The sequence below is a fragment of the Cricetulus griseus genome, chromosome 2 (assembly GCF_003668045.3).
Source record: "Cricetulus griseus strain 17A/GY chromosome 2, alternate assembly CriGri-PICRH-1.0, whole genome shotgun sequence".
In the NCBI taxonomy this organism is placed as follows: Eukaryota; Metazoa; Chordata; class Mammalia; order Rodentia; family Cricetidae; genus Cricetulus; species Cricetulus griseus.
In genome coordinates this window covers 288,742,489-288,768,675 of record NC_048595.1, presented here as the reverse complement: position 1 = coordinate 288,768,675, position 26,187 = coordinate 288,742,489, and the positions used below count along the sequence as shown (strand labels likewise).

The 26,187-nt window shown below is 47.0% G+C and overlaps 2 protein-coding genes across 3 annotated transcripts in view; one reads left to right on the top strand and one right to left on the bottom strand.

Annotated features, from left to right (window-relative positions):
* The window catches only part of Agpat4 (1-acylglycerol-3-phosphate O-acyltransferase 4), a 91,697-nt gene extending 89,532 nt beyond the window's left edge, over positions 1-2,165 (top strand). Inside the window, exon 9 of the mRNA XM_027401102.2 lies at positions 1,592-2,165. Within this exon, the coding sequence (XP_027256903.1) occupies positions 1,592-1,686 (95 nt within the window). The 3' untranslated portion in view covers positions 1,687-2,165. The remainder of the gene's footprint in view (positions 1-1,591) is intronic.
* Positions 2,166-10,620: 8,455 nt separating this feature from the next.
* Positions 10,621-26,187, bottom strand: part of Map3k4 (mitogen-activated protein kinase kinase kinase 4) — an 88,257-nt gene continuing 72,690 nt past the window's right edge. The window contains exons 17-27 of one of the 2 annotated variants that reach the window (XM_027401100.2): positions 25,584-25,736; positions 23,128-23,228; positions 22,527-22,607; positions 21,150-21,341; positions 20,135-20,205; positions 19,328-19,444; positions 18,425-18,584; positions 16,603-16,725; positions 16,115-16,221; positions 12,372-12,551; positions 10,621-11,135 (exon numbers count right to left, since the gene is read on the bottom strand). In XM_027401100.2, the coding sequence (XP_027256901.1) occupies positions 11,115-11,135; positions 12,372-12,551; positions 16,115-16,221; positions 16,603-16,725; positions 18,425-18,584; positions 19,328-19,444; positions 20,135-20,205; positions 21,150-21,341; positions 22,527-22,607; positions 23,128-23,228; positions 25,584-25,736 (1,306 nt within the window). In that variant the 3' untranslated portion in view covers positions 10,621-11,114. The remainder of the gene's footprint in view (positions 11,136-12,371; positions 12,552-16,114; positions 16,222-16,602; positions 16,726-18,424; positions 18,585-19,327; positions 19,445-20,134; positions 20,206-21,149; positions 21,342-22,526; positions 22,608-23,127; positions 23,229-25,583; positions 25,737-26,187) is intronic. The other variant, XM_027401101.1, reaches the window with a different exon arrangement.

Below are 26,187 nucleotides of genomic sequence, written 5' to 3'. Positions count from 1 at the left end.
TTTGGACACAGGACATGGGGCCCTCCCTCCAGGACTCCTCCTGAGACTGGGCTTGGGTGAGGAAGCTCAGGAAGTGCCTTCTTCATTCTTCACAATGGTGTACTTCCCCGGTATTGTTCAACTCCATCAGGTCCTCTTACACTATGCCTGTGTGCACACTGCTCCGTCACTGACCTGTGTGTGACAGGCGTATGCCAGCATAGGCAGCTTCAACTTTTCCACTACTGAGGAAAAATGGCATGGGGCCAAGGCCAGGAGATTGGTGTGTACTGAGCCAACAGGCTGGCTATTTCTGTGAAACATATAATACGGTGGTCACTGGGCAACATCACTGGGCAACACAAAGGGCTTAAGCAGGAAGTGTCTCAGGATGGACTCCCACTTGGAGCCTGGAGTTGACGGCCATCTCTCGGGGACTACTGCATTCTCAAGCACGAAGGCACACCCCCTGGGCACATCCTCTGGACACTCTTCTCTCTTAGTGACCAGTGAGCACCCCAACATATCTGTGTGCACCAGGGTGCCGGGAAGGGAGGCTGGCCAGGGCTTTGCGGGCAAGGGAGAAATTCAATTCTATCTCTGCTTGCGATGGCAGGAAGGACAGCAGAGGCAATGCCCTTCAGGGGGGGAGAGCTACACTCCTTAAAGATGAAGAGGGATGGGGAAAGCCATGCCCAGTGGCCTGAACACTCAGCCTGGGGTACTGTGGTTATTTAGAAATGTTCTCACACCTGATGGCTGTGTCCTGGTTGACACCATAGTCCAGTTTTCCTCCCTCCCTGAGTCCTTTGGACCAGAGTCCACATCTCTGATAGGTCATCAGTGTCCCTCCTGCCGACAGGGTACTTCACCCAAGTGCCACGAATGGGACAGAGCTTATGTCTCAGCATTTCATCAGGTGTCCAAACAGACAACTCTTCATTTGCACAGGCTGGCTTCCCTGTCCCTGTCCACTGCACAGTCTTGAGTAGCAGGCTATATGGATGGAGACCATGACACCAAAGCTGCATCTGCTCTCCCACTCACTGTCCCCTAAACTGTGTTTGCAGGCTGTCTGTCCAGTCATTAATATGTGGCCTGGCACACAAGGAGCTCACCAAGCTCCTCTCCAGAGGTGACTGCTTAGCTTACATGACAGTTTCTGAGCAAGTTGCTCGATAGGTCCCAGCACCTTCTGTGACAGCCACAGCTTCAGAGAGCAAGGGCTTTCTTTCACTGAGGGCAGTGATTTTGCTCTTTGCTATCGGCCCAGACAGTGGTGGAGTGTGTGGGTATGTAGGACCTACATGTCCTAGGCTTTGCCTGCACCCTCACAAAGCCGCCCCCTCCACCGTCTCCATTGGACCACCTTTGTTTGCCTTGGAAAGTGTTTACCACCACTATGCAAGGGTAGCTCTTCCCACCTCCTCCTCCCCCCAGAGCAGCCCTACCATTGTCCTTTTAATGTCATTTCAATGTGCAGAGGAATGCCCAGAAACTGTGGTCAAATGGTACCCCAGAGTCACTTGTATTTTGCAGCCAATGGCCTCCTGTTGGCAAAGCACCCCTAGAGTGTGTTCAGAGGCTTAACTGCTTTTTCCTGTCTCTGCAGCCTCCATGGGAGTTCGATGGATGATTGGCGTGACAGAAATTGACAAGGGCTCTGCCTACGGCAATATTGACAACAAACAGAAACAGACAGACTGACCTGGGGATGTCACCCTCCAAAGGGAACCTTGGGGAACTGTTGGCCTCTGCCTAGTCTTCTTAGGGTTCAGTGCTGGAGACTGGAGAGCTTTGCTGGGACGAGCAGAAACCACAGCCTCTCCATTCACAGAGTTTGTCTCAGCGCTGGACGGAAAAGGAAGACGTCCTTAAACCCTTTTCCCCCGTGTGAATTACTGGGTTTGGTTATCTTTCTTTTCATTTGCACACGTGTTTTTGTGTGTCCGTGTGTGGGAGAGCAGAATGGTTGCGTGTATGCTTGTGACCCTGTGACATTGGGGTCTATGAGGCTGCAGGGAAGGGTGGGGCTGGGGTGGGGTGGGAAGATGTCCCTGTCATCCTGTGGTGCTGCATCTTCTCTAACCCTCGATTGCCAGAGACAGAGTGAACAGTGCTTTAGACAGACAACTAAGTTACGCCTCCAAGTAAGAAAATTAAAGTGTTTGTCTGGGTTGTCCGTGGCACGTGTTTACACAAATGTCCCACCTCCCCTCGGTCCTCAATCTGGGCATTCCAGATGGCAGTCACTCACCAGCTGTGCTCTATGGAGGGGGCTGCCAGGGCCTTGACTCAAGATTCCCACAAGACGTTAGTTACTGAGACCCTCCCGCCGCCACATGACCTGTCAGGCTAACAAAATGCTGAACAAAATCAATGTCAGGAAGGTTTTGTTTTGTTTTTTGTTTTTTGTTTTTTGTTTTGCTTTTTTTGAGACAGGGTTTCTCTGTGTAGCTTTAGAGCCTATCCTGGCACTCACTCTGGAGACCAGGTTGGCCTCGAACTCACAGAGATCCTCCTGCCTCTGCCTCCCGAGTGCTGGGATTAAAGGCATGCACCACCAACGCCCGGCTTGGGAGGGGTCATTTTGACTCACAAGTCTGTCACCATGGGGAAGTCACAGTCCAAGTCAGAAAGTAGAAGAGATGAAGGCTAGTGCTTGCTCCACTCTCTCATTGCCTTGTTCAGTTCAGGACCCCAGCCTATGGTGAGGGTGGGTCTGCCCACCTCCATTGTTCTAATCTCAATTACCTGCACAGGCATGACCAGAGGCTTGTCTCCTAGGCGATTCTAGAGCCTGTCAAGTTGGCAAGCCACGTTAACCGATATGGTATGCCAATGTAGGATATTACTATAAGAGACATGGGTACCGTGGAAGCCCCCTCAAGTGTGAAGATGAAGGTGCTAGGACACCAACTGAGGGATTCCTTGAGTCACAGAGAGGGATAGTAGGTGACGCTTCCAGTTTCCCAGTCTTGCTGAAATGGCACCCAGTAGTCTTGAAGGACTTAAGCCAATTTTGAAACCAAAATGTTATGAAAATACCAAAAACAGTCAAAGGAACGAGTCCTAGAAACAAGGGCAAGGTCATTCACAAAATGATACTATACTCCTTTTCAGCTTGTGTGGGTACCTACTAAGAAGCCACATCCCACAGGTGAGTCCAACCTAAGGTCTCTGCTTACCCCACTGGGCTTTTGGTTGGCTCTCCTGTACCTTCAGCAGTCTTTGGAGAATGGTGCATAAACAGACATCTGCAGACTGAGGGCAGTCAACAGAGGCCCAATAGAGGGGAAAAAATGGGCTCCCTCTGGAAGAGATCAGTTATACACTAGACAGTGTCCTCTTAGAGCAGTGGTTCTCAACCTGTGGGTGTCGATCCCTTCAGGGGTCACCTAAGACATTATGATTCATAACAGTAGCAAAATTAGTTATAAATTAGTAGTTATGAATTAGCAGCAAAATAATTTTATGATGGGGGTCATCACAACATGAGGAACTGTATTAAAGGGTCACAGCATGAGGATGGTTGAGAACCACCGCCTTAGATGGAGAGGCCAGTGACACCTGAACTGGGTGTGGGTACACACCATCTGGTACAAACCCCCACTTAGAGACGCTGGTCTTATGGTCCACCAAAGGCCCATCCTCTCCAAAGTCACTGGAGAAGGATGTTTGTGCAGCAAACTAAATGGCATCCACATGACTTACCTTGAAGAGTCAAGAAGTGACCAGAGTTCTAGAGCCCTTTACATTTAAGGCACAGCAACATACTGTCAATACAAATGAGCCTGAGTTTGCAGAAATCAGACCACCACATTCTGGCTTTTGTGGGGCAGAGCAGAGCGCCTGGAGGTCGAGTTCCCAGTGTGCATCTACCTAGCACAAGGTCCAAAGATGCCCAGAGGAGAATGGACATTACTCTTCAGCGGAACCCGGGTTGCTGAGGCTGCTTGTGAATATCTCTGTAGGCCTCCCATGGACCCTAAGGCCACTTTACTGGGACCTGAGCTAGGTAGGTGCTCTGGTGCTTGCACAGCTAGGTCACATAAGTATTCGATCCAGGCCACCCAGCCTATGGCCCTCCCTGAGCCCAGGTGACCTTCTGTAAAATGGGCATGATGCTTAAGGGTACAAAGACACACTTTGAGAAGGTAGAATAATTGGACCAATCAGGTGAAGGAACGGTAGGCTGCCTCCACTCGGCAACTTCTCCAAGTACTCAGAAAGAGCTGGGCAGTGCTACAACTCCTCTTTGAGACCTGGCCTTTGGTGCCAGGTTACAGACATCTCAGGAACACTGAGTGGGCGGTGGCATTCTGAATGGCCTTACACCACCAAGTTGACCTCCATGAAAAAAAGTGCTGTGTGCCGGCATGCCTGGCCCTGTTCCTAGCCTGTTCCCCTGGGGCAGAGGGGGATGGCGGTGTTCTCTGACAGAGTCTCGTCACAGTGGCCACAGAAGAACCGAGGCTCACCAGGAGTCTATGCCATTAGGTTTTCAGACAGTCAAATTTCCACATGCTGACACAGACCTGGAATACATTTTGACTGCTTAATTTCTAAATTAAAACCCTGCAAAGCTAACAGGATGTTCAAAACATTACATCTACATCTTTCTTGATGCTCACTGTGGTCTGAAAGAGTGGTACTGTCCAGCTCAAACTGGTCACAGGCAGCTAACAACAGTGTGGCCAGTCCCCAGGCAGTGTGGAGCAGAGTGGCTTCCGAGCTTGTTCATAAAGAGACAACCATGGACAGAGATGTCACTGGGTTCTTCGGGATGGTCCCGTCTCACCAAAGCACTGGGAGTGTTACACATACCTGCCAGAACAAGGGCTAGACCTGTGGGGCTGCAGCTGTCCTGAGTAGTGCTGAGTGCCGCACAATTTGCATCTACACTGGAGTTTGAAAGGGGAAAGATGTACCTCCCTCCTGGTATCTGAGGCTGCCTGAAGTTGCTGGGGTTCTCTGCCTTGAGCATTGAGGAACACACTCCCCAAGTCCATCATCTCACGTAGTTTGGAGTGCAGCTTCTGGAGAGCAAAGTCAGGCAGACGTAAACACATGGAGCTTGTTGAGGAGCTGGCACTAGCTCCCTCTGACACCCCAAGGCCTAGTCATGGCTCGGTGCACAGCACAGAAGAGAAAGCTGAGCTGTGGCAAAGGTGCTGCCAGTCACAACTCTTCAAACAAAAATGTTCCGAAGTCTACTGCCAAGAGAGCCCCGTGCCCCCTGCATAGTCTGCAGTTGGCTATCCTTTCAGACACCTGCTGTGAATGAAGGGTGTTCAGCAGTGACAACTTGTGACCTCTCAGGCGGGACCTTTCTTTTTGCCTCTTCCAATCATTCACGTATGAACCTGAGAAAGACCAATGGCTTGCAGTTTTTGTCTGGATTCTTCCCCGTGTACATAAACATCGAGTGTCTGAGGATATCAGAAACTGTTGCCGGTAATACAGCAAGCATCTAAAAATGCTTCCCTAGACTTCATTGGAGACAGTTTCCTTTCTGATTAGAATGAACGAGGCTCCAAAGTAAGTCGTAGAATGCATGCTGGGTAGAGGGTTATGCTAGCTTTATAGAAACAATCCCTCTGGCTCTCCATAGTCAGACCATTCAGGTGGGTAAAGGTAAGGTGCCACCAACTCCTCATACGCACCGAGTGATCATGCTGGCCAGCCCTACCTAAATCACATCTTTATGCACGCACGCGCGCGCGCGCACGCGCGCGCGCACACACACACACACACACACACACACACACACACACACACACCACCCACCCACCCACCCCACTCTGGCTCACGCAGTTCCTGATTTGAAATTTAAACAAAAGCCAAACCATGCTTTGGGTCTATGATCTATCATCGGACATCTCACAAGAGGAGGCTAAAGGCGTGAGGTCATCAATACCATTCATGGCATCAGTCACCAACTGGCAAAGTACCCGTTTTGTGATATTCAACTGTTCAAAATTATTTTGGTCAAGAACAAAGCAAACACAGACATATCACCATTTTGGTACAGTCTCTTTAGGAGACCGTCTGTCTGGGGCAGGGATAGCTTCGAGTGCCCACAGCCTCATCAGCTGGTCTTGTGAATACAGGCTACTAAAAGAGGGATGCAGGCTTAGAAACGGAACCAGAGATTGCCCATCATGTCAGCATTTGCCTTCCCAAAGTGTGAAGGCAAGTGCCTTAGCATGACTACGCTGAAATAAATGAGTTCTTGGTTCAATGCCAAGTGTTCTCCAGAGCATGAATGGTGACAAACAAGGCTCCTCCAACTGCAACCTGCTCCTGGTTAGTACAGAGCTTCGAACTGACTACAAGGCTGGATTCGCTACCTGCTTTGATCTTTCCAGTGTCCAGAAGCATCTCCTGTGGCTGTGTGAAAAAGGTTTTCATTGGGCATGGCTTACAATTAGATCTTTAAGATAGGTGTACTCCACATGCCACAGTAGACAGTTTTGAAATTTCTGGCATTCATGCTATGTTCGACATTCAAGAGGTAAGAGGTGTGGATACAGTGAGGGTTATTTAAGTGTTAATTCCTTGGGATTTCTAAAATGAGTCAAATTGTATATGTACTGCTTTCCCTTTTTCTATTCCCTAGGGCTGATTTTAGCCAGGTGTTTGTCAACCCGGCAGTCCCCAGTGGTGTTTGAGGTGATGTTCTACCCAAGCAAAACTTTGCAGTGGCTTGGGCTCTCAAAGTGAATATAAAGAAAGCTGCAGCCTGCTGAGCACTGTGCTAGAGACAGGCCAAGGGCTCAGGGAGGACGGGAGAGAGACACTCCCAGGCAGTGCAGCCTCCTGCACGCACAGGTGTGACTGATGTAGAAACTGTGCTTTCTGGACTGCTTTGCTTATCAAGGAGAAAAGACCCGAAAGGGAGGACCAGGGTGAGGTGTGCAGGTCAGAATGAGGTATTCTGGGTGAGCAATGGGTCGTTCAGGCTCAGGGGTTACTGAGACCCACTTTGGGATGATCTTTAAGGAAAAGGACTGGCGGGGGGAGGGGGAGAATACCAGGAGAGGAGAGGGAAGAGGCAAGAGGAGCATGAATAGGCCCTCAAAGATCACAGCATTCTAGGAGGTCAAGCAATGGATGACTCAGTATTGGCAAGCAGTGGCGCCTGCCACTGAACTGAGCAAACACACTTGTCAAGCACAATCTCAAACCAGGAAACCTGATCTTCTTCAGCCGAGTATCAGACAGAATTGCAAGTGTACCAACAATGTGTGGCTGGGCTTTAATACAAAGACGGTAACGGGGGCTACAATGAGCCATAGCAATCTTTTCTTATTGTTACTGAGCAAAATGGGCTGGGCAACAATAAGATTAATGAATTGTCGACAGACAGCAGTAAGAGGCCCACCTTCAATGGATGGGATAAAATAAAATAAATTCTTATATAACATTTCAATTTGAGAAAATGGGGTTGGCAAGATGGCTGAGCAGGCAAAGGTGCCTACCACCAAGAGACATGAGTCAGTCCTCCAGATTCATGCGGTGGAAGGGAAGAACTAGTTCTCCGAAGTACTACTCTGACCTCCACACACTTGCTGTGGCACCTATGTAGGCATCCTGCATGTCCACACAGTCACCATTTGCAGTATTTACTTACTGCCTTACAGCTGTCCTCATACCACACTGCAGAGCTGAGTAGCTGAGCCCATGTGACCTATAAACCAAACATCAGCCCCTCTGGACCTTTCCAGACAGCACCTGTTACGGTAATACCAGCAGGCAGAAGCTGCCATTTAAACAGCCTTGGTGCCTGTGTTACAACTGATTTTTCTTACTTGGAAGTTACCTTAGACATAGGCTTGATATGTAAACTACTAACCAAAGTAGCCTGGCAGATCATTTTTACCAGAATTTTGTCTTCACCATTTTCTACTCTTACAAATTTGTGAAAGACGGGCAAATTAAACTCGAAGTCCACAGAAGGAAAGAAACAATAAAGATCACTACAGAAGAAACAGAAGTCAGAAAAACAAGAGAAAACACTAATGATGCCAGAAGTGACTGATGAGATAGACAGAACTTTAGCAAAGCAAGAGGGAAGACAGATGGGTGTGAGTGTGATCAGAGAGCAGTCATGCAGACACCAGGTGTGATGGGCACCACCATCTGCCGAGAAATCCAACAACTTGGTGAGATAAAGTGAAAACTCTAAAATCGATTCAGAGAAACTTAACACAGCCTTCCACGAAGAGAGGCCCAGCCCCAGCAGCTGTCTGAGTGAGTTCTATCCAAGACACGAGATGAAGAGAAACACAACCCATACCACCTCTGAGAAAAAGAGATTTCCAATTTGCTCTAGGAAGGCTACACCACCCTGATAGGGAGTCAAAGGCATCCCCAGAAATGAAAACTACAGAAAAAACCACCTGAAACACAGAGGGAAAAGTCCTCAAAAAATATCACCAATGAGTGCAGGGGTATATAAAAGGAACACACTCAACTGCAAAGTAGATTTTACTCCAGAAAGAGGGAACTGTCCTTGCTCACACATCTCTGCATATGGATGAGGTCTACAAAGGCAGCTACAGCGATTTTTAAATGAAGTCAGCAAGGCCACATGTTAGAAGATTGAAACACACAAACTCAATAATTTGTGTCCATGTGCAATGAATAGCTGAATGTGAATTAATATGTATTTTCAGTCACAGCACCGTGAAGAGAGAGCCACTGGGGAAAGAAGTCTCTTTAGCAAAGAGATGCATCAGGACCTTTGACAATTATTTTATACAAAAATTAACTGAAAGAGAGGGAGGCCTAGTTTAAGAGCTAAGATGATAAGTTAGGCCAGGTGGTGGGCACAAGCACTAAAGAACAAGATAGTGAATAGCCTTCTAAAAATAAACTTTTTGGTTCTCATAGACACTACAAAGGAAATAAAAGATCACACCACAAATTGGGTAAAGAAGGTTTACTCAAGAACATGAAAAAAAAAAAAAAAACAAAAAACCCACAAAACTTGCAACTCCGCAGGATGACAAATAACCTAAATCTAAACTTGGCAAAATATTTGAATAGACATTTCTCCCAAAAGCAGATAGAAGGGCAGCCAGCAAGATGGCTCAGCAGGTAAAGGAGCCTGCCGCCAAGCCTTCTGACCTGAGTACAATGCCCAGGGACCCATATGGTGGAAGCAGAGAACTGACTCCAGCAAATTGTCCTCTGTTGTCCACATATGTGCTGTGACATACACAGATGCAAACATATAAAGTAATCATCACATAAAGTAATAAATGGATATATATATACACACACACACACAAAAGATACACAAATGGCCAATAGTCACTGATCAAAAATCACCATCATTAGAGAAACACACACCAAAACTACAGTGAAGCCTGCTTCACCATCACTAGCAAGGCCACTGTCAAAGAGTGCAACAGCAGGGAGGGTATGGGGACCAGAAGCCTCATAGCTGCTGGAGGAAATGATACAGTCCCTTTGGGAAAAGCTCAAAAGGGTCTGAAAATATGGGTAAAGAACTTACCACACAGCCCAGCATTCCTATCTCCTGAGAGACATGAAAACATCCATGCAAACACCTGTGTGTTCAAAGCCAACATCCCGACAGGGTGCGGTCTACTGCCATCAACAAGTACACTGATAAAGATAGCAGGTGGCACTCGTGTACAGTGGAAACGGACTTTTCAATGACAAGAAGCATGTGCCGGCACACGCTCTATTGTGACAACCTTACAAAAACACCAAGTGAGAGACCATCACACTGTAAGATCCTAATTACACAGAATGCCCTTGGCAAGCAAGTCCCAGGCAGGGAAGTGATTTAACAGTTACACAACGACAGGAATGGCAAATTGGACTGAGTTTTTCCTGTGGGAAATGAAAAGGTAGTAGAATTAGATTATGAAACAGCTCTACAGCTCCACAACTATGATAAAAACTACTGGTGCACAATGCAAATAAGTTATAACCTAAAAGATTACACAAGAACACCTTAAGTAAAATCCTAACCCCCATTCTCTGGGCATTCGTCTCCGGGCAGAGGAGACCAATAACACTCGATAACCCAGCTGTGGTTGGCTGCTGTGTGTAAGGAGAAATATATGATCTACAGAGACTTGGGGAAGCTTTATGGTCAAGCAATGAAAAAACAACAGTACAGAGAAATGCCAACAATGACAAAACCTGGCCATTTCAGAGTCCTAGCTGCTGAGAGTCAGGTTATGCTCTGAAAAGATATTTGCCTATCAAGAGATCAGGCAGCATTGTCCCCACCTTCTATATATCAGCAACACCAGGGCCAAGCCTCCTGTGCCTATGGCAGGAGGCCTCTGCCATAGGCACCTTCATCATTAGCAGCCCTTATGTCACGCCCTTAGCTTGTCATCAAGCTGACTCTAGATCAGGTGTGCCCAATCTTAAACACTGTGATATGCTGACATCTACAACTGTACTGAGCCCCACTAAGAACTATCCCGAGACACACACAGCTCACAGGCTACCAACCAGTAGGACATACCTGGCTTGGTGTCCTACTGGGCAAGCTTGCCTGAGCTGTTTCTACTTAGGAACAGCAAGTGACAGACCCCCCACACTCTGTCCTGCTAGCTCTTAAGCTTTGAGCCAGTAACAGACGCTGACTTAGCTTTCCTAAAATAAACCATTTATTGAAAAAACCTTTTCTTCAGTTTCACTTACGAGCCTTTGCATAACAAACTTGTAGCTTGCCAACAAGGAGGTTTCACAGTCAGAGCACTCAACAAACAAGAGAGTAAAACAAGGTCCTGGACACCTGACAACACTACATTTTCTTTTGAACCCCAGAAGCTCAAAAACACTACACTGATGTCACGGTTCTCAGTCACTCAAGGAACGGAGGAGACAGAGGCGATGGTCCGTGTACAGTAGTAATGGCACTTAACATGCAGCGTCTTTAACCTCGTCAACTGTCACTCAGGAGGGTCCTGTGCTACAGCAGACAACGGAGCAGCAGAAGTGAGGCTTGTCACCTGTGCAGTGTTCAGTCTTGGAGGGTTAAGAGGCTGCACTGCACTCGGCAGTCTTCATGTAAATATTACATACAGTAGTGATCAGGGATTCTGTTCACACACTACTAGGCCACGGACTGGTTAGCTTCACTCTTCATCTGTGCAAACCTGTGAGGAAGCAAGAGAAAGCTGAGCCCCTGCTGCTGCAAGCATATTTGTGTGTATGTGCGCCCATGTGCCTATGCTCGGCCTCTGGCCCACAGACATGACATAGTAGCCCCGTTGGCACCAGCCCCCGACATGTGAGGGAAACCTCAGGAAATAGACGTATGGCAAGTCTTCCCTGAAAGCAGACTACAAGACAGCTTCTTCAAATGTGTATTCCCAGGGCAATGGATCTCATCTATTGTACAGCTGAGAAATGCTTGTTCCTTCATTACCAGTCCACGTGCAGGAGCCCATGCTCTACCTTCCAGACTTCCACACAGGGTCCTGCTATGCTGCTTAGTGGTATGTTCTCTTCACCATCACCACACTCCTGCCGCTTCCCCAGCAACACAATGTGCCCATTCTCTACTAAAGTCCACTGTGCTGTGGCAATCAATCTCTTGCCTGCCAGCCTGAAGCAATCAATACCCACCTAAAATCCCAAGGCAAATGTTTCAAGCAAACCTTAAATTGACCTTACCAAAGAGACTGTCAATGCCTAGGCTGCCCTTTGGCTCTACTTTGGGAGATGCAACCTTCATGATTCAACAAGCCAGGAGATGGCAGCACCCTCGACACCTCTAACTCATTTTCATCTCTAACCTGCTCCTGAGCCTGGGCCACTCCAATTCCTCAATAGAGCCGGGAGCCACACTCTGCTAGCCTGTGGCACAGCTTCCTTGAAGTACTTTGTGTGAAGGGCCATCAGCCACATTATGTCTATGCTAACTGAGACCACTCAAGTGCTGCTCCTGCATCTTCTCCAGCCTTATCTTCTCCCACTTCCAATATCTGTGCTCCCTCGTAGCTGACTTAAGAAAAGCCTTAATGGCTCTGCTCCCCTCAGCCTCTCCATGCCTGACACTTGGTCTGTCCTTCCTGCCTATCCACACCCTCTCAGAGACTCCAGGGTTCCAGTTCTAAATCCTCTTTCACCCTGCAAGTCACATCTGTCTCCATCACATCACAGCTCTTAATACGACGACAGGGCCTAGCTGACCACACATTCTCAAGGACAAGAGCTATGCGTGTCTCTTTAAAATCCCACTCAGTGTCCTGACGGATCCAAATCTGATAGTTCTTGTCCATTTGAGGTATCAGTATTTTGTATTTAAGTTTCCAAATTTCTGGTGCCAGATGTAAAACCAAGCTTAAGTGTTTAACCCTGAGGAGGACAATTTCAGCAATTGGCCAAACCTTGACAAAAGCGTGGTCGAGGAGCTGGCTGGCTGTCCATCTCATCTTTGGGTCACTTTCCAGGCAGTGCGAGAGGAAATCCTTTCCTTCAGGGCTTAGCCTTTCAGGGATCGGTGGCTTGTGCCCCATTCCCACTTTGTACATAATCTGAAAGTTGTGTTCGTACTCATGCCACGGCCGCTGGAAAGACAGGAAAGAACCAGGCTTCAGGATACATGGTCACAGCCACAAATGCCCTCTTCAGATATTTCAAGAATGCATCTGTCAGGGCAGCAAACACTTGCTGGAAGGCTTAGAGACCATGTGGTGTCTGTCAGAGATTCAGTAGACTCACATTAAGGAGTGATCCCAGGAAAAAGATTCAGAGGACAGGAATGAGGTCTATATGCACCCTAATTTACATACTAGTCTTCCGTTATTTCTAACAGGTACTCTCCAGCCCACCTGTTTTCACATGCTTGACTAGAGTACAGGTGTCACAAGCATCCTCCCACTCAGATGCTAAGGGAAGTGGCAGAGCTCGCTCTCGCCAAGCTCTCACTGTGCACTCTCCCTGCAGCTGCAAGGGAGGCTGAGGAACAGCCCACTGTCTCCTAATATCTGGGCTTCCAGTCTTGTGCTGCATGAATAACATCAGACAGTAGCCGCATGCTGCGCACACATTTGTGTAACCACTCTGAAATGCACCACACACTTGTGTACTTATTCATCAGCAGGTTCTTCATCAGAAGCAAAATCCCCTTCGTTTTAGGGTGAAGAATATTTAAGTTTCATCGGTATGAAAACTGTTCCCTAGAGCATTCTTCCATTTTGAATTTCTGTCTGAAACATATGTCTGTTTTCTCACACCTCTCTTAAGGCGAATATCACAGATCTTGTGTTATTCATGTGCTAAGAAAAAATTTCACTTTGAAATGTACTATTCTGGTGATAATGAAGATGAGTGTGTGTTTCTTTTTAGCAACAAGGCTTGCTTTCTTTGTGCATCTTAAGGTAATAGAAAACTTGACCGGAAGGTGGTTGCACCACACACACCCTCACTTGCCTTCGCCTCCCACTTTCACCTATTAGCCATGCGTTTTTGCACCCGGTGAATCCATGTCTACAATGTTGGTAGTAAGCCTCTACCATCAGGGCTGGCCTTCTGTCTGGTACATTCTGTGGGTTTAGATAAGAGTGTGATGAGAATCCATTACCTGGAGTGGTTTGAATGTGACCTGCCCCCTCACAGGCGACTATGTTGGAATACCTGGCCCCCAGAAGGTGGTGCTGTTTTGGAAAGTTGTGGAATCTTTAGTGGGTGGAACACTCGTGGAGGAAGTAGGCCACAGGGGATGGGGTGTTGTGTGTGTGTGTGTGGGGGGGGTGGCCTTGAGGTTTTATGGCCTGGCTCCATTTTCTGTCCCCTGCTTCCTGACTATTGGTATGATGTCATTAGTTGCCTCACTTAGCTGTAGTTTGAAGATCTTTGTCACCACTGTGAGAAAGCCACTGATGCACTAAAGGAGAGGTTCATCATCCCCAGAATCCCTTTCCTCTCTTTATCGCCCTTTGCTTCCTACTCTTGTAACCACGAACTTTGGTCAGTTCTGAAACAGGGTCTTGACATGAAGGCCACGCTGGCCTCAAGCTCATGACCCACCTAGCTCAGCCCGCCATCTGCTGTGAATGCAGATCAAGCCTGGATCACGGATCTCTTTACTATAGCTCTGCCTCTCACAGTGCTGTGAAGACCTCACACAATAAGCAGCTTCTGCCTCCCTGTCTTTCCCGTTTGTTTTTGTGAGTAATAGTCACTTGCATGGCTGTAACATGGTTTGTTAACCCCTTTAATTGGGGAGGTGCAGTTTGCTGAGCCATGCATCTACTGAAGGCACCTTAGCTGCGTCCAAGTTCGGGCACTCTTGAATAAAGCCACCATGAGCATTCACGGGCAGGTTCCGCGAAGATGTTGGCTTTGGACTTCATGTGTCCTTCTGCAACTGCATACTCCCCCATCTAACTCCCATCGCAGCATTTCTTTTTCACTCTCCTACTACATGTGTTTCCTGCCTTCCCTACTGCTTATCCTTAAAGTCCCCTTTACCTCTTCTCATGGGACCCTTTCTAGTTTCCTGGTACCTATATCCAGCTACTCCCATATAAATATGTATATATTAAAATTAGAAGCTAGAACTTGCATATGAGAAAGAACAAGTGATATTTACTGTTCTGAGACTGTGTTGCCTCAGTTAGTATTTTCTGGTTCTATCCATTTTTCCTGCAAACTTCATGAAAATGTGGCTGAACACTATTCCACATTTTCATTATCCTACTCATCTGTTGGTGGTCACCTAAGCTGATTTCTTTTGTTGATACTGTGAATGAAGCAGTAAGAGGGGCAAGGGTCTCTGTACAGGGCACACATTCCTTCGGCCACACTCCTGGGAGCAGCATAGCTGGATCATACAATAGACAGTCTGTCTCTCTGGAGCCTCTACACTGATTTCCATAGTGGCTGCACCAGCTTTTTTCCTCACATCCTCACCTGCATTTGTTCCCTTTGGTTTTCTTGACAGCCATTCTGACAGGTGCCTTGGAGCAGCTTTAACTTGTATTTCCTCCATGGCTAAGGATGTTGACCACTTCCTAAAATATTTATTGTCACTTATTTCTCATTCTGAGAACTCTCTGTTCAGCTCCTCGCCTCTTTTTTGGTTGGTCTGTTTGCTTGTTAGTTTTTGAGGTCTTTGCGTATTTTTGTATTTACCCTGTCACATGTGCAGCTGATAGACTGCTGTCCAGTTCTGCATGCTACCTCTTAACTCAGCTAACTATTCTCTTTGCACTTCAGAAGCTCTTGTGTATATACATGTTCATGTGGGTGTGTGCATGTATGTTTGTAGGTTCACATACACAGGCTAAATGTGCATGGTGGTTGCAGGCTGACAAAGTGTCTTCCTGTATTGCTTTCCAGCCCACTTCCTGTGCCAGCCTCTCTCACTGAACTGGGGACTCATTAGTCTAATTATGCAGCTGGCCATCGAGCCCCAGACATCTTCCTATCTGTGCCTGTGCAGGTTTTGGGGTCACAGACATCCTCCTGTCCATGCCTATGCAGGTGTTGGGGACACAGACATCCTCCTGTCCCCTGTCTGTGCCTGTGCAGTTGTTTGTTTGGGTTACAGACATATGCTTTCGTGATCAGCTCTCTTTTTTACATGCATGCTAGAAATCTGATGCTTGCATGAAAGGCATCTTTCCAACTACACTGTCTCCCTAGAACCTGTGCAGAAACACTATGATCTCATAAGGCCCCAGATCCTGAATAGTGCCCCGGCTCTGTTGAATCTGCACACTTTCAGAATTCTAAGTAGTATGTGAAGGATCTGACCCATCTGGAGCTGTCTGGTATGAGAGACAAGGATCTGATGTCACTCTTCCATACATGGCATCAGGCAAACAGATTGTCTCTTCTCCATTTGTTGGCACCTCTGTCAAAAATCAGGTGTCTACGGCTGCATGGGTTTATACTTTACTTCAAAGCTGAAGCTATGAATTCACTCAGAACTATCTATGACATGTGCCTTCAGACAGGTGTTCCTCAGCTTGTCATTTCTACGAACCTTACTGTACCTTTGGAGTGGCCTCACTAATCTCTAATGAGCTCAAGTAGGAGGAAGGTGTCCACAGCACTTGCAATAAAACCTCAGTTCTGTGCTCGACGTGGGAGAAGTCTTCCTCCAGGTGCACAGCATACTTACCTTGCCAGTCACCATCTCTATGACGACACACCCCAGACTCCAGATATCTGCTGCACGTCCATGGCCTTCTCCTTTAGCTCGGGTAATAACTTCAGGTGCCATGTAAGCTTTACAGTCAAACATGGTGATAGCAAGGGTTAACAGCAGTACACAGTGACAGCACCAAGCAGTACATTCATCCTGAACAATGTCCTTCCCCCAGTTCTTGGCAGCCAATATTGAAAAGTTACATTCTCAAGTTAACTTGACAGATATTTTAGGAACAAAATTCTCTTTTAAAAAGCAACTCTAAATGTCAAAATTTGCAATGAACTGTAATTGAAACAGGAAGCTTAACCTGACAATGGTCAATAACAGTGAGTAGTTACTGTAGCTGTGGTTACTTAAACCAGCACAGTTCCCATCTACCACTGTAAGCCACCAGATGTCCTGAGAGGGGAGGAGGCTTCCTCAAGCCAAGCCCAGAGGCCAGGTGGAACAGTCCTTACCTGCTGTTCCCAAGGTGCTGTTTACCTCTCCAGGCATGGTCTGGGTGTTGTTTTTAAGCTTTACTGAGCATCCAAAATCTCCCAGTTTGATTAGTCCAGATGACGTGAGGAAGATATTGGCACCTAAACAGAAACAAGTAGTTGCTGAGCAGGCTATGAAACACAATGTGGGCACCTCATGATGTTTTTGTGGTAATCCAAGCTCCTGAAAACTGCATCCACAAACTAAATAATACCGAGTTTTGGAATTTCATTTACCATGTGCAAACACAGGAAGATTTATGGACCACACCTACAAACTATTGCAAATCAAGAGACACATTCTGAATTGAAAGACACACAATTCATTAAAAACTCAAGACATACTTACAGAGAAATATAATACAAAATCAGATGTCTGTGGCAGTCAATGAACATGAGACTGTTTGCCATGGGCAGTTTAACATGAAGGATGCACAGAAGAGAGCCTGCACACACTGGGAACTTTAAGAGACACACACTAAGACCACCTCTAAGCCCATTTTAGCAGTAACTGAAAACAGTCCTGTATACTTTTCCATTCCAACGTTCCGACAAGCAATACACATGTATCAACTCCTGCCAGAACCTGGGGTTACTGCTCATCTCCCAGGGTAGCCTAGATTATTACAGGCAAGATGGCACTGCTGTAATTAAGTCACACAATACTCTTTACCAAGTCCCACAGTATCACACTGGACACTCGGCTATGCAGTGAACTTCTGACATTCTGTCCATAACAGCTAGAGCCCCCCCAGACGCAGCATCAATAACAGACTGCACCGTGGCTATTTTGAAACTGTTCTCACTATTTGATGAGGATACCAATGAGCTAAACTGATTGTAGGGTTCAGAGGTTATACTGTGAGGGTAAACAGAGACTGAGTGTGGTGTAGGAGGCAGGACAACTGGTTACGGGCACTGACAGGTCAGCAAATCCCAGTCTGACCCAGCACAGCTATGTGGCAGACAGGCAAGGCAGCCATCAAGCTGGCACAGACTGGGGGATTCAGGGTGAGGCACCCAGAAGAGAACATAAACAATTTTCAGACCTAGGTCAAAGCAGCTTCCAGTCTAGTCCTTAGTCAGAAGGCAGGTCACTCTTGAATAACTGTTTGGCCTAACCTCAGAATACAGGCCAGGATGGAACTCTGAGCCAACCAGGTGTGAAAGCACTCTCCTGCTTGAGATATCTCTCAGACTCCTAGAAAGGTCATCATCATGGTGTGGCTCAGGCACTGACAGTGTGAGAATTCTGAAATGGGAGCATGGCTACTCTCCTGAGACAGAAAAGCATGGGGGACACAACTTCCTTTCAACTCCAAAGCCATAGCTGTATGTTCCAGTATCCCAGGCATTGTGTACTGACAACACGCATCGGGACATGAATGCCTCACACTCACTCCATGTACTGACAACAGGCATTCAGACATGAATGTTCACACCTGCTTCATGCACTTACAACATGCATCTGGACAAGAATGCACAAAGACCTTGACATGGGACAGGCAAGGGAGCTTTGTCACAGTGAGCACAGACTAAGCTACACCAAAAGCAGTACACACACTTCATTTCCAGGAAACCAACTTCTCTAAAGTAGAAAGTAGAGCAGGAGACAGCAAGGACTTTCTACTCATGCATGGACTCCTGGGTTCTCTGCCAGTTCTTGGCTCAAGGCCCACTTTAGAAGTGCTTAAAGCAAAGGTGCATCCACCTGAAGAAGTAATAGGTGGGCATGGGAGCAACCATTGCTGAACCTACTCTGGGTTGGACACCTGGGCTGTGGAAGCCAGGTAAGGTGTACCTTTGATGTCTCGGTGAACAATGCCGTGGTCGTGGAGGACGTTGATGGCAACCGTGATCTGCTTGGAGTACAGCCTGATGACATGCTCCTGAAGCCCCAGTCTTGACACCTCCTCTAGCGTGCCCTCGTCACAGTACTCCATGAAGATGTACATCTCTTCCTGGGGAGGGAACAGAACAGGACTGACACTTTGTATTTCCTTCCGTGAATACACGGAACCCCAGGACCCACTCGGAGGAATCTGTGTTCCTCATGGTGGGGTGTGGACTCCACCCTGAGTGCTGAGGGAGTGAGAGGCACAGCTGTGCCTAACTCTCCTGCAGTGGGCTGCCTGCCTCCTCGCGGGGATTGTTCATCCTAAGACTATCTGCCATGCAACCTTAGACAGGATGTGACAGCTGTGCCCACGGGTATTACCAAGCACTGAAACATCCTTGTCAACCACAAATCCACTAGTGAAAACAGACAATGATCAACCCCCGGTGGTGCTGACTCCTCACCAGCATGCTGCAAGCTGTCCTCCTTCCCTCTCTGTCTTAACACTCCACACACAAATAATCCTCGGTCTCAGGTTTTTCTTATCCCATGCAGGCTTATTAACAACAGAGGGAAGAGTGGGTGTCTAATAGTTGTGACAATTGGCACAGCAGCAGGAAGGGCACTTGAGAAGAATGTCCCCCTGCCAGGATGGCTGTCAATGCTCATGACATGGGGCTGATGCCTTGAGCCTGCAACTCAATCCCAGGAAGAGCACCTCTGGTTTCGGAGAGAAGGCAGAAGTGATGTAGTCATGGGGGTTCCCTGACAATCAGGCAGTTAGTGCTCTGCAATAAGACCTGTGACACAACAGGGCTGCAATGCAGCCCACTGACTCCCCACATAGTATGACTGCAGCCGGCTTACTCTGTGAAGCTCCACACCAAAGTACCGAACTAGGTTGGGGTGCTTGATGCCTTCAAATATTTTCAGTTCGTCTGCAGTTTCCTTGATAGTTTTATGGTCATTAGGCTGAAACCGAATCTGAGAAGGAAAACTATGGTTACTGTGGATACTTGTTGAACACGGAGGGTGGGAAGCTGTCGCCTGACATGTCAGTTCCTAGCCTACAGGACCAGAGCCAGCATGTAAACATTAAAATCTAAGAGGCTGATGATATATTTGGTCAATTTGGAGCAAGGCTGGCAAGGGCAAGGAAAAAAAAAAAAAAAGCACTGAAGTTCAGTGGTGACTGCCAGCTCTGCAGCTTAGCTGGTCACCAACACTCCCCCTCACCCCTAGTCCCCCACAGGCTGGAGGCCTCTAGTGGCCATTCCTCAGCTTCCCCCTGCTCCTGCCCATCCTCACTTCTGAAGCTCACTGTCTTTTCCTCACAAGTATCCACAGGGGCCAGTGGTGGCTCCATCCCTAAGCTTTCCTCAGGACTCCCAGCTGCCTCCATAGGGCACACCCACCCACTCTGCATTGCAATTCCTTGAGACCCTGCTCTCTGAAGTCCTTTCTAGTGTCACTAATCTTCCACTAAGTCATCTCAGGAGAGCTGCCAGCTGCTCCCAAACATCAAAGGCTAAAACACAGGACTCGGGCTAAGCAACTCACCACTCAAGAGTCCTGGGGCCAGCTGTACACACCAGGGCCACACACAGGGAGGCTTCCCTGAACCTAAATCACCCAGATTTACGTGACACAGAGGCCCAGGGAACCGTGACTCACCTCCTTCATGGCCATCAGCTCCCCCGTGTCGACGCTGATGCAGGTGTACACTTTCCCATACTGTCCTTCTCCTGCCAACAACACCAACAGACCACTCTTCCAGTCATACAGACAGTCGTCAATGCAGCCCACAATAATCTCTAACTTGTATGTGGACAGAGCTACCATTATGCTCACTCTAGTTTGCTACTTCAGACCAAAGCAGTCTTAGTGTTTCCTGACATCCAAAGTTCTGGGCAATCACTTGACTACACATATCTTATCTGCAAATGTCATTGTGAAGGAGAAGAGCTTTAGGGAACCCCAGGACAGCTATGAAGATAAGTAAGTGGTGTGTTGTTCCAGAACCCTTCTGAGCTCCTGTTCCCCTCAAGAGGCCTGGGCTGCGACTGGGGCAGAGGGGAGTAGCCAGCAGCATGTCTGTACCCTCTGGCCACACTGCTACAGAGCCTCAAGTGTGAGGGAAATCTTCCAACACTACTTCTAGGACACTAAATGAAGGGACATATTACTGAAGGAGAACAAGAGCTACAATTAAGATGTTTTATAAATTATTTGATTGTTTGGTCATGGATAGTACACCTCTAGTTTCCTGGGGTTCACAAAATTCTTACAATGGTGTTTGCCTCTCAGACTTAATGTTTGACAGATACATGTATTTAAGTGGGAGAAGTGTCTTGGACATCATACTCTATCACTAGTTATTTTGTTAAGAGTTAATTCCACCTAGAAATCAATTAGGGCAATATTTGTCCTGTCCTGATTTATATCTAATCTCTCTTCAAAGATTCTTGTAGGAATAAAAACACAGATGAACAAGAGGGCAGATTTCAGTATTTCTCAGATGGAAACTTCTAGAATTATTGAACAAAACTAGTCAGTTTAGCCAACTACCTAAAAGTCTTTCCTCAATTTTCGTTTTAAACACAGCTTAGAAACAAAACATCAAAACGAATCACCCACAACACACTGGGCAGAGAGCTGCTTCTGGTGAGGCAACCCTCAGCCTCCTCACCTATTTTGTTTCCTCTCTGCCATTTGAACGTCACCTTCCTCAGGCCAACATGCATGATATTGTCATAGGATTTCGGGGTATCACAGACTTGACCGATGATATTCTTTCTCCTCATTTCTCGATATCTCCTCTCTTCAAAGAGCCGGACTGACTTCTGGATAGCTTCTATGGGCCCCTGCTTAGAGGCAGAGTCTGCAGGGAGACGTGAACTCATCAGTCCCAGAACGTAGGAAAGTTGGTTTCCAAGAGGACACAAAGGAAACAGCAATACATGATCTCTAACTCCATCCGTTTCCCTGGCATGACATAATTTCCTTCTTAGCCAATGCACGGTACCCCATGGTATGTGTGCATGCGTGCACACGCACATGTGTGACATTTTCTGTCATATCCTCTGCTGATGGACACCACAGCTGATCACGCTCAGATGTTCCAGCTATTACGGGCTACGACTGTGACTTACAGTGATGGAGTGCCTCAGCTTTGTCCAGCAGACAAAGGTCCTTGAAGATCTGGATGACGGTAAGGTTCATTTGAAAAGTGACATTCCCAAAAAATTTATGTTTCAATTAGTTTATTTTGTTTTCTTCCTTTCTACTATAAGCATTTTTCTTTAAACCTGGAAATCTAACTTGTTTCTTTTACCCAAATATACAATACTCCAGGTTTGCCTGGACAAGTTTTTCACAACTGTCAGGCCATGGACCCCAACCGTCAAAGTATCTGTGAAAAGATTGCTTAATTATACACCAGTGAGCCTCTCTCCGGAAGACTTGGACTTTAACATGTCACTGGAAATTGCAGCTTTTTAGAGGGGGACATAGTCCCAGTGGGTCCCAATTTTACCTGACCACCAAGTACTTGTTTTCAAAAGCAGGACAGAGTCATCGCCACACCGTGTCCACAGGAACTACTGTTACAGGTGGGCTGACACAGAGACTGGTTCCCATATCCCTCAATATGTATGAATATGTATGAACCTGCACAGGGCTTGACAACTGTTGCACCAAAGCCGACCTGCTCTGAAAACCTGTGTTAAATTAATCTAATCCTCCCATGAACCTGAATCACTGTACTGGAATTCTAACTAAGCCCCGTTTCTCCCCTAATTCAGCTGACAAGACAACTTTCTCAGAGCAACTTCCAAGTTACCACTTCCCACCAGCCACGGTTCCTTGCCCCAGTTTCTTAGCCTGAAGAGGAACCGAGGAACCATGCTACTTAAGGGTTGAGTATGCCCAAAGGCTCTTGTGATTTATTGTAAGAAACAGAAAATGTCCAGAAAGGTCACGGCAGCAACTATGATGTCAGAGGCACCGTGAGATCACAGATGCAAGACCTAATGACTCAGAGCCTGAATACGGGTTTCACTCATACCTTTGGTCTGGCTAATGAGTGTTCGAAGCTCCCAACTTCTCCGTGTTGATCCACTTGAGTCACTTCGAGGATACGCTGGCTCTGGAGGAAAGGTTTTCATACAAATTAAGATTTACAAAAATATTACACTGTGCTGTGGTGGTGACTGGCGACAATCACTCCAATCTGCTCTTATTGCTGGCTCATTCCCAGTGACTCTGATATCCTCTATTCGCTTCTAGAAAATGGCACTTCATGAAGCAACTGTTACATCGTTTTGACCCTTCTATAAGCAACAGACAACAGAACACATGAAGACAACATTCTGGGAGAACCCGATCTGAGAGGCAAGTTTTGGGGACTGCCACCACACTACAACACAGTAAGTAACACTTGTGTATTTCTAAAGTGATAAGAAGAGTACTTAAGAATTAAAATGCCAAGAGGGATACTGTTTGTAGAATACAATCAAGAAGACTTTGAATATGCAAAGCTGTACTCAAAGGCTTAGGCTCCCCTAAAGCTTGGTGGCTCCCACCAGTCCTGTTCAAGGACTTCAGAACTGGTGGGTTAAGATGAACAGGTAGGCTGGTGGAAAACATACTGACACTATGACACTGACCTTCTCTCTCCTCCGTGGGACTCGAGTGACGACTCAGGGATCTGAACTGTAGCTCTGCAGCTATGGATGCCAAGCGATCGTTTTCTGGGACACTGGAACCTCTGTTTCAACATTAAAACAACAACAACTGAGCTATCAAGTAAACAGAGAGTAAAATGCAAAGGTCTGTGAGATTTTTCTAGAGTTCTGAGTCTCAACAGGACAATACTGCCTGGGGGATCATGACAGTGTCTGTAGACACTTGTGCTAACTGCTGATTTGAAGATGCAACTGACATCTAGGGGGCAGAGTATTATCCCTGGGCAAGCCCTGCAAAATCTACCACTCAAAAAAAGAAAAAAAAAAAAAAAAATGGAGCAGCCATTGAGACTGGGTCTCCCCAGGGACTGACTGTAGGGCACTTGGCCCCAAAGTTTGTTCATTCTACATTAACAACAGAAACACGAATAAAGCCCATCTATTTAAACGGCAGTGCATGGAAAGGTCTACAGATTAAGCCTAGCATGAATAGAGGGGTAATAGACAAATGAGGTGATATTTAAGGTTGCCAGCAAATTATATTTAGATTAACTATAACAAGAGTACTAAAATCAGTACATGGTTCACAGATTGCAAATGTCTAGCAGTAAGAAAGGTGCGTCTAATGATTTCTCAAGCAGCAGCAAGCAACAGAGAGCAAGAGAGGTTAGTCAGGCAGCTGCTTTCCTGCAACAAAGTGAAATGTTCACAGAAAAATGAGCTCACAGGGTAAGGCTGTGATTAAATTCAGAAGTGCTAAACCGGAGTCCACGTAACCCAAGAGCACGTGCATTTGAGCAGGGCCCAGGGTAGCAGGGTCACTAGCCATGGCCTCAGTGCAGGCTGCTCTGAGGACACCGGATGCAGGCAGTGCTGCTGCTGCTGCCTGTGGCTCCTTGGAATAGCTCTGGTGGCACTTGAGGGCCAGGCCACTGACAAAAGGGAGGACACAGTCCACTCTTAAGCAGGGCCATATCTGGGAGGCCACAGGGGTCACTTGATGTCTCTACCTTCTTGCTTTCTTGAAGGTGAAATAAGTCAATTTCGTGACTTTTAGAGATTTCTGCCAGGGTAAATGACAAGAAGTGTCCTTGAAGAAGCAGTGTATTTGTGAATGGGAGGCAGGGGAGTGGGGTGAGTTACAAAGTTCACCCATTTCTTGAATCTGCTGAAAATGAACAGGTGGTTCTTAAGCAGCCGTAGATGCTGGCTTGGGAAAGGCCAGCGCTGCAAAAATGCTTTGTTTTCAAATAAATACTGATGGCAGAATTTAAGCCCAGAATAGCTACTTCCACAGTCAACAAAATGAAATGTCACTGAACACTGTCTCTGGGGCTGCCATTTTCAGGCCCATGTTGCACCAGGACTTGGGTTCTCAAGTATATACAGAGCAGGCCTGGGCAGGAGTGTGCCACCCAGCAGGCCCTCATAATACTCCTGGGATTGCCACAAAAGGGAGTGGTGCAGGCAGGAGTCTTGGACTCCCACAAGCCTTTGTGGGACTTCACTTGTTTTATTGATGTTCACAGACATATTATCTCAAAGCAAACCCTGTTACTTTGCATTTAAAAAACAGGAATAAAAAACTTCAAAATAATGCTGCTACTCAAACCTCTCGAGGTCAAGTGGATGTGAATTAAGAGCCTGACCTCCACAGTGCCCCGTAAAGGTGCTGGCCAACACGAGGTGGCTGTGGCACGGCACATGCCCCGCAAATGTGAAGACATGTGCCATGGTGTTCTCCAAAACTAAAAACACGCAGTAAATGGGAGTTGCCTTTAATATTATTTTATTTTATTGTTAATGGATTAAGCTGCAAAACATTTAACTTTTAAGGCTACAGACATGATTAAAAATTAGGACTGTTAATTATTTTAATGAGTAGCAATACTAGAAATGTCTGTAGGACATTTAATTAATACCGGTCTGTAGACCGGTATTAAAATCAGTCCAACAGCATTGTACTCTTTTGAGCCACAGAGCCTTATCATCCTGCTTCCTTATTGCTTCACCCTAGGTGCCCCACGTGGCACACTCCAACAGCATTCCTGTTTTGGTTAAATCTCTCCGATACCACTACTCTGGGACACCCCCTTTCTTGCTGGAAGAATGCTGGCAGACACTGGGTTAAGACAGAACTGCTTTGCTCCTATGGGGGAAAGACTGCTAGGCCCAGCTTGGAGTCCTCTGGTGTACTAGGGCAAAGACCGGCAGAGCCGCGGTCATTTTAGCCAGTGCTGGCTCCAAAGGAGAAGTGTTACCACCAGTAAATGGTCTATTTCTGTTGCTTGCTCCCAGGGTCTGGAGGCTGTGACAACCCAACAGGGACCCCCAAGCACCATGCCCATAGCTGTCACTCTGTGACACAATGCTAAGAACCCAATGGAAGTGTATGAGGGGCAATAGGGTGGGAGACACTGCTGGTGTGGTGGGACTACCTGGTTTCAGGGGCAGTGTTGACAGGTTTGGCCGGCGCAGGGTCACCACCACCTGGGCCAGGGCGGCCAGTGGCAGTGGTGGCGGCGGCAGCAACAGCAGCAGCAGCAACAGAGTTGCCATGGTTCCGAGCGTCGGAAGGCACGCTCCGAGTGCTAAGACGAGAAGAAAGGCTTCAGGAACACAGGTAGGAAAGGGGGTGGAATGGCACATAGTACATGGGTATGAAGTGAAAAAAAAAATCTATAAAAATATAAAATGTACATCACTACTTGAGAATTCTGGTCTGTGTGGGGGGAAAGAAAATAACAGAAACTAGTGTCAAAGATCCTTATTGAGAAAACGCTACCACATAAAATTAGCTTGCCAAAGGGATTAAAGTGAGAAAACGAGGCCATTCGCTACCCCGGATGTGCAAACGCCAATCCTGGAGCATCACTGTGGACATGCGTGTGCTTCTGGACGGTCAATTTAATTCACAACTATACACACTCAAGAATGTCAACAGTGGAATGGTCACTCCAGCTTCCTCCACTCTTAGAGAGACACTGAGAACTTTCCTCACAGGTTCACTAATGCTTTGCATGCTTAAATCTGCTTTCCTAA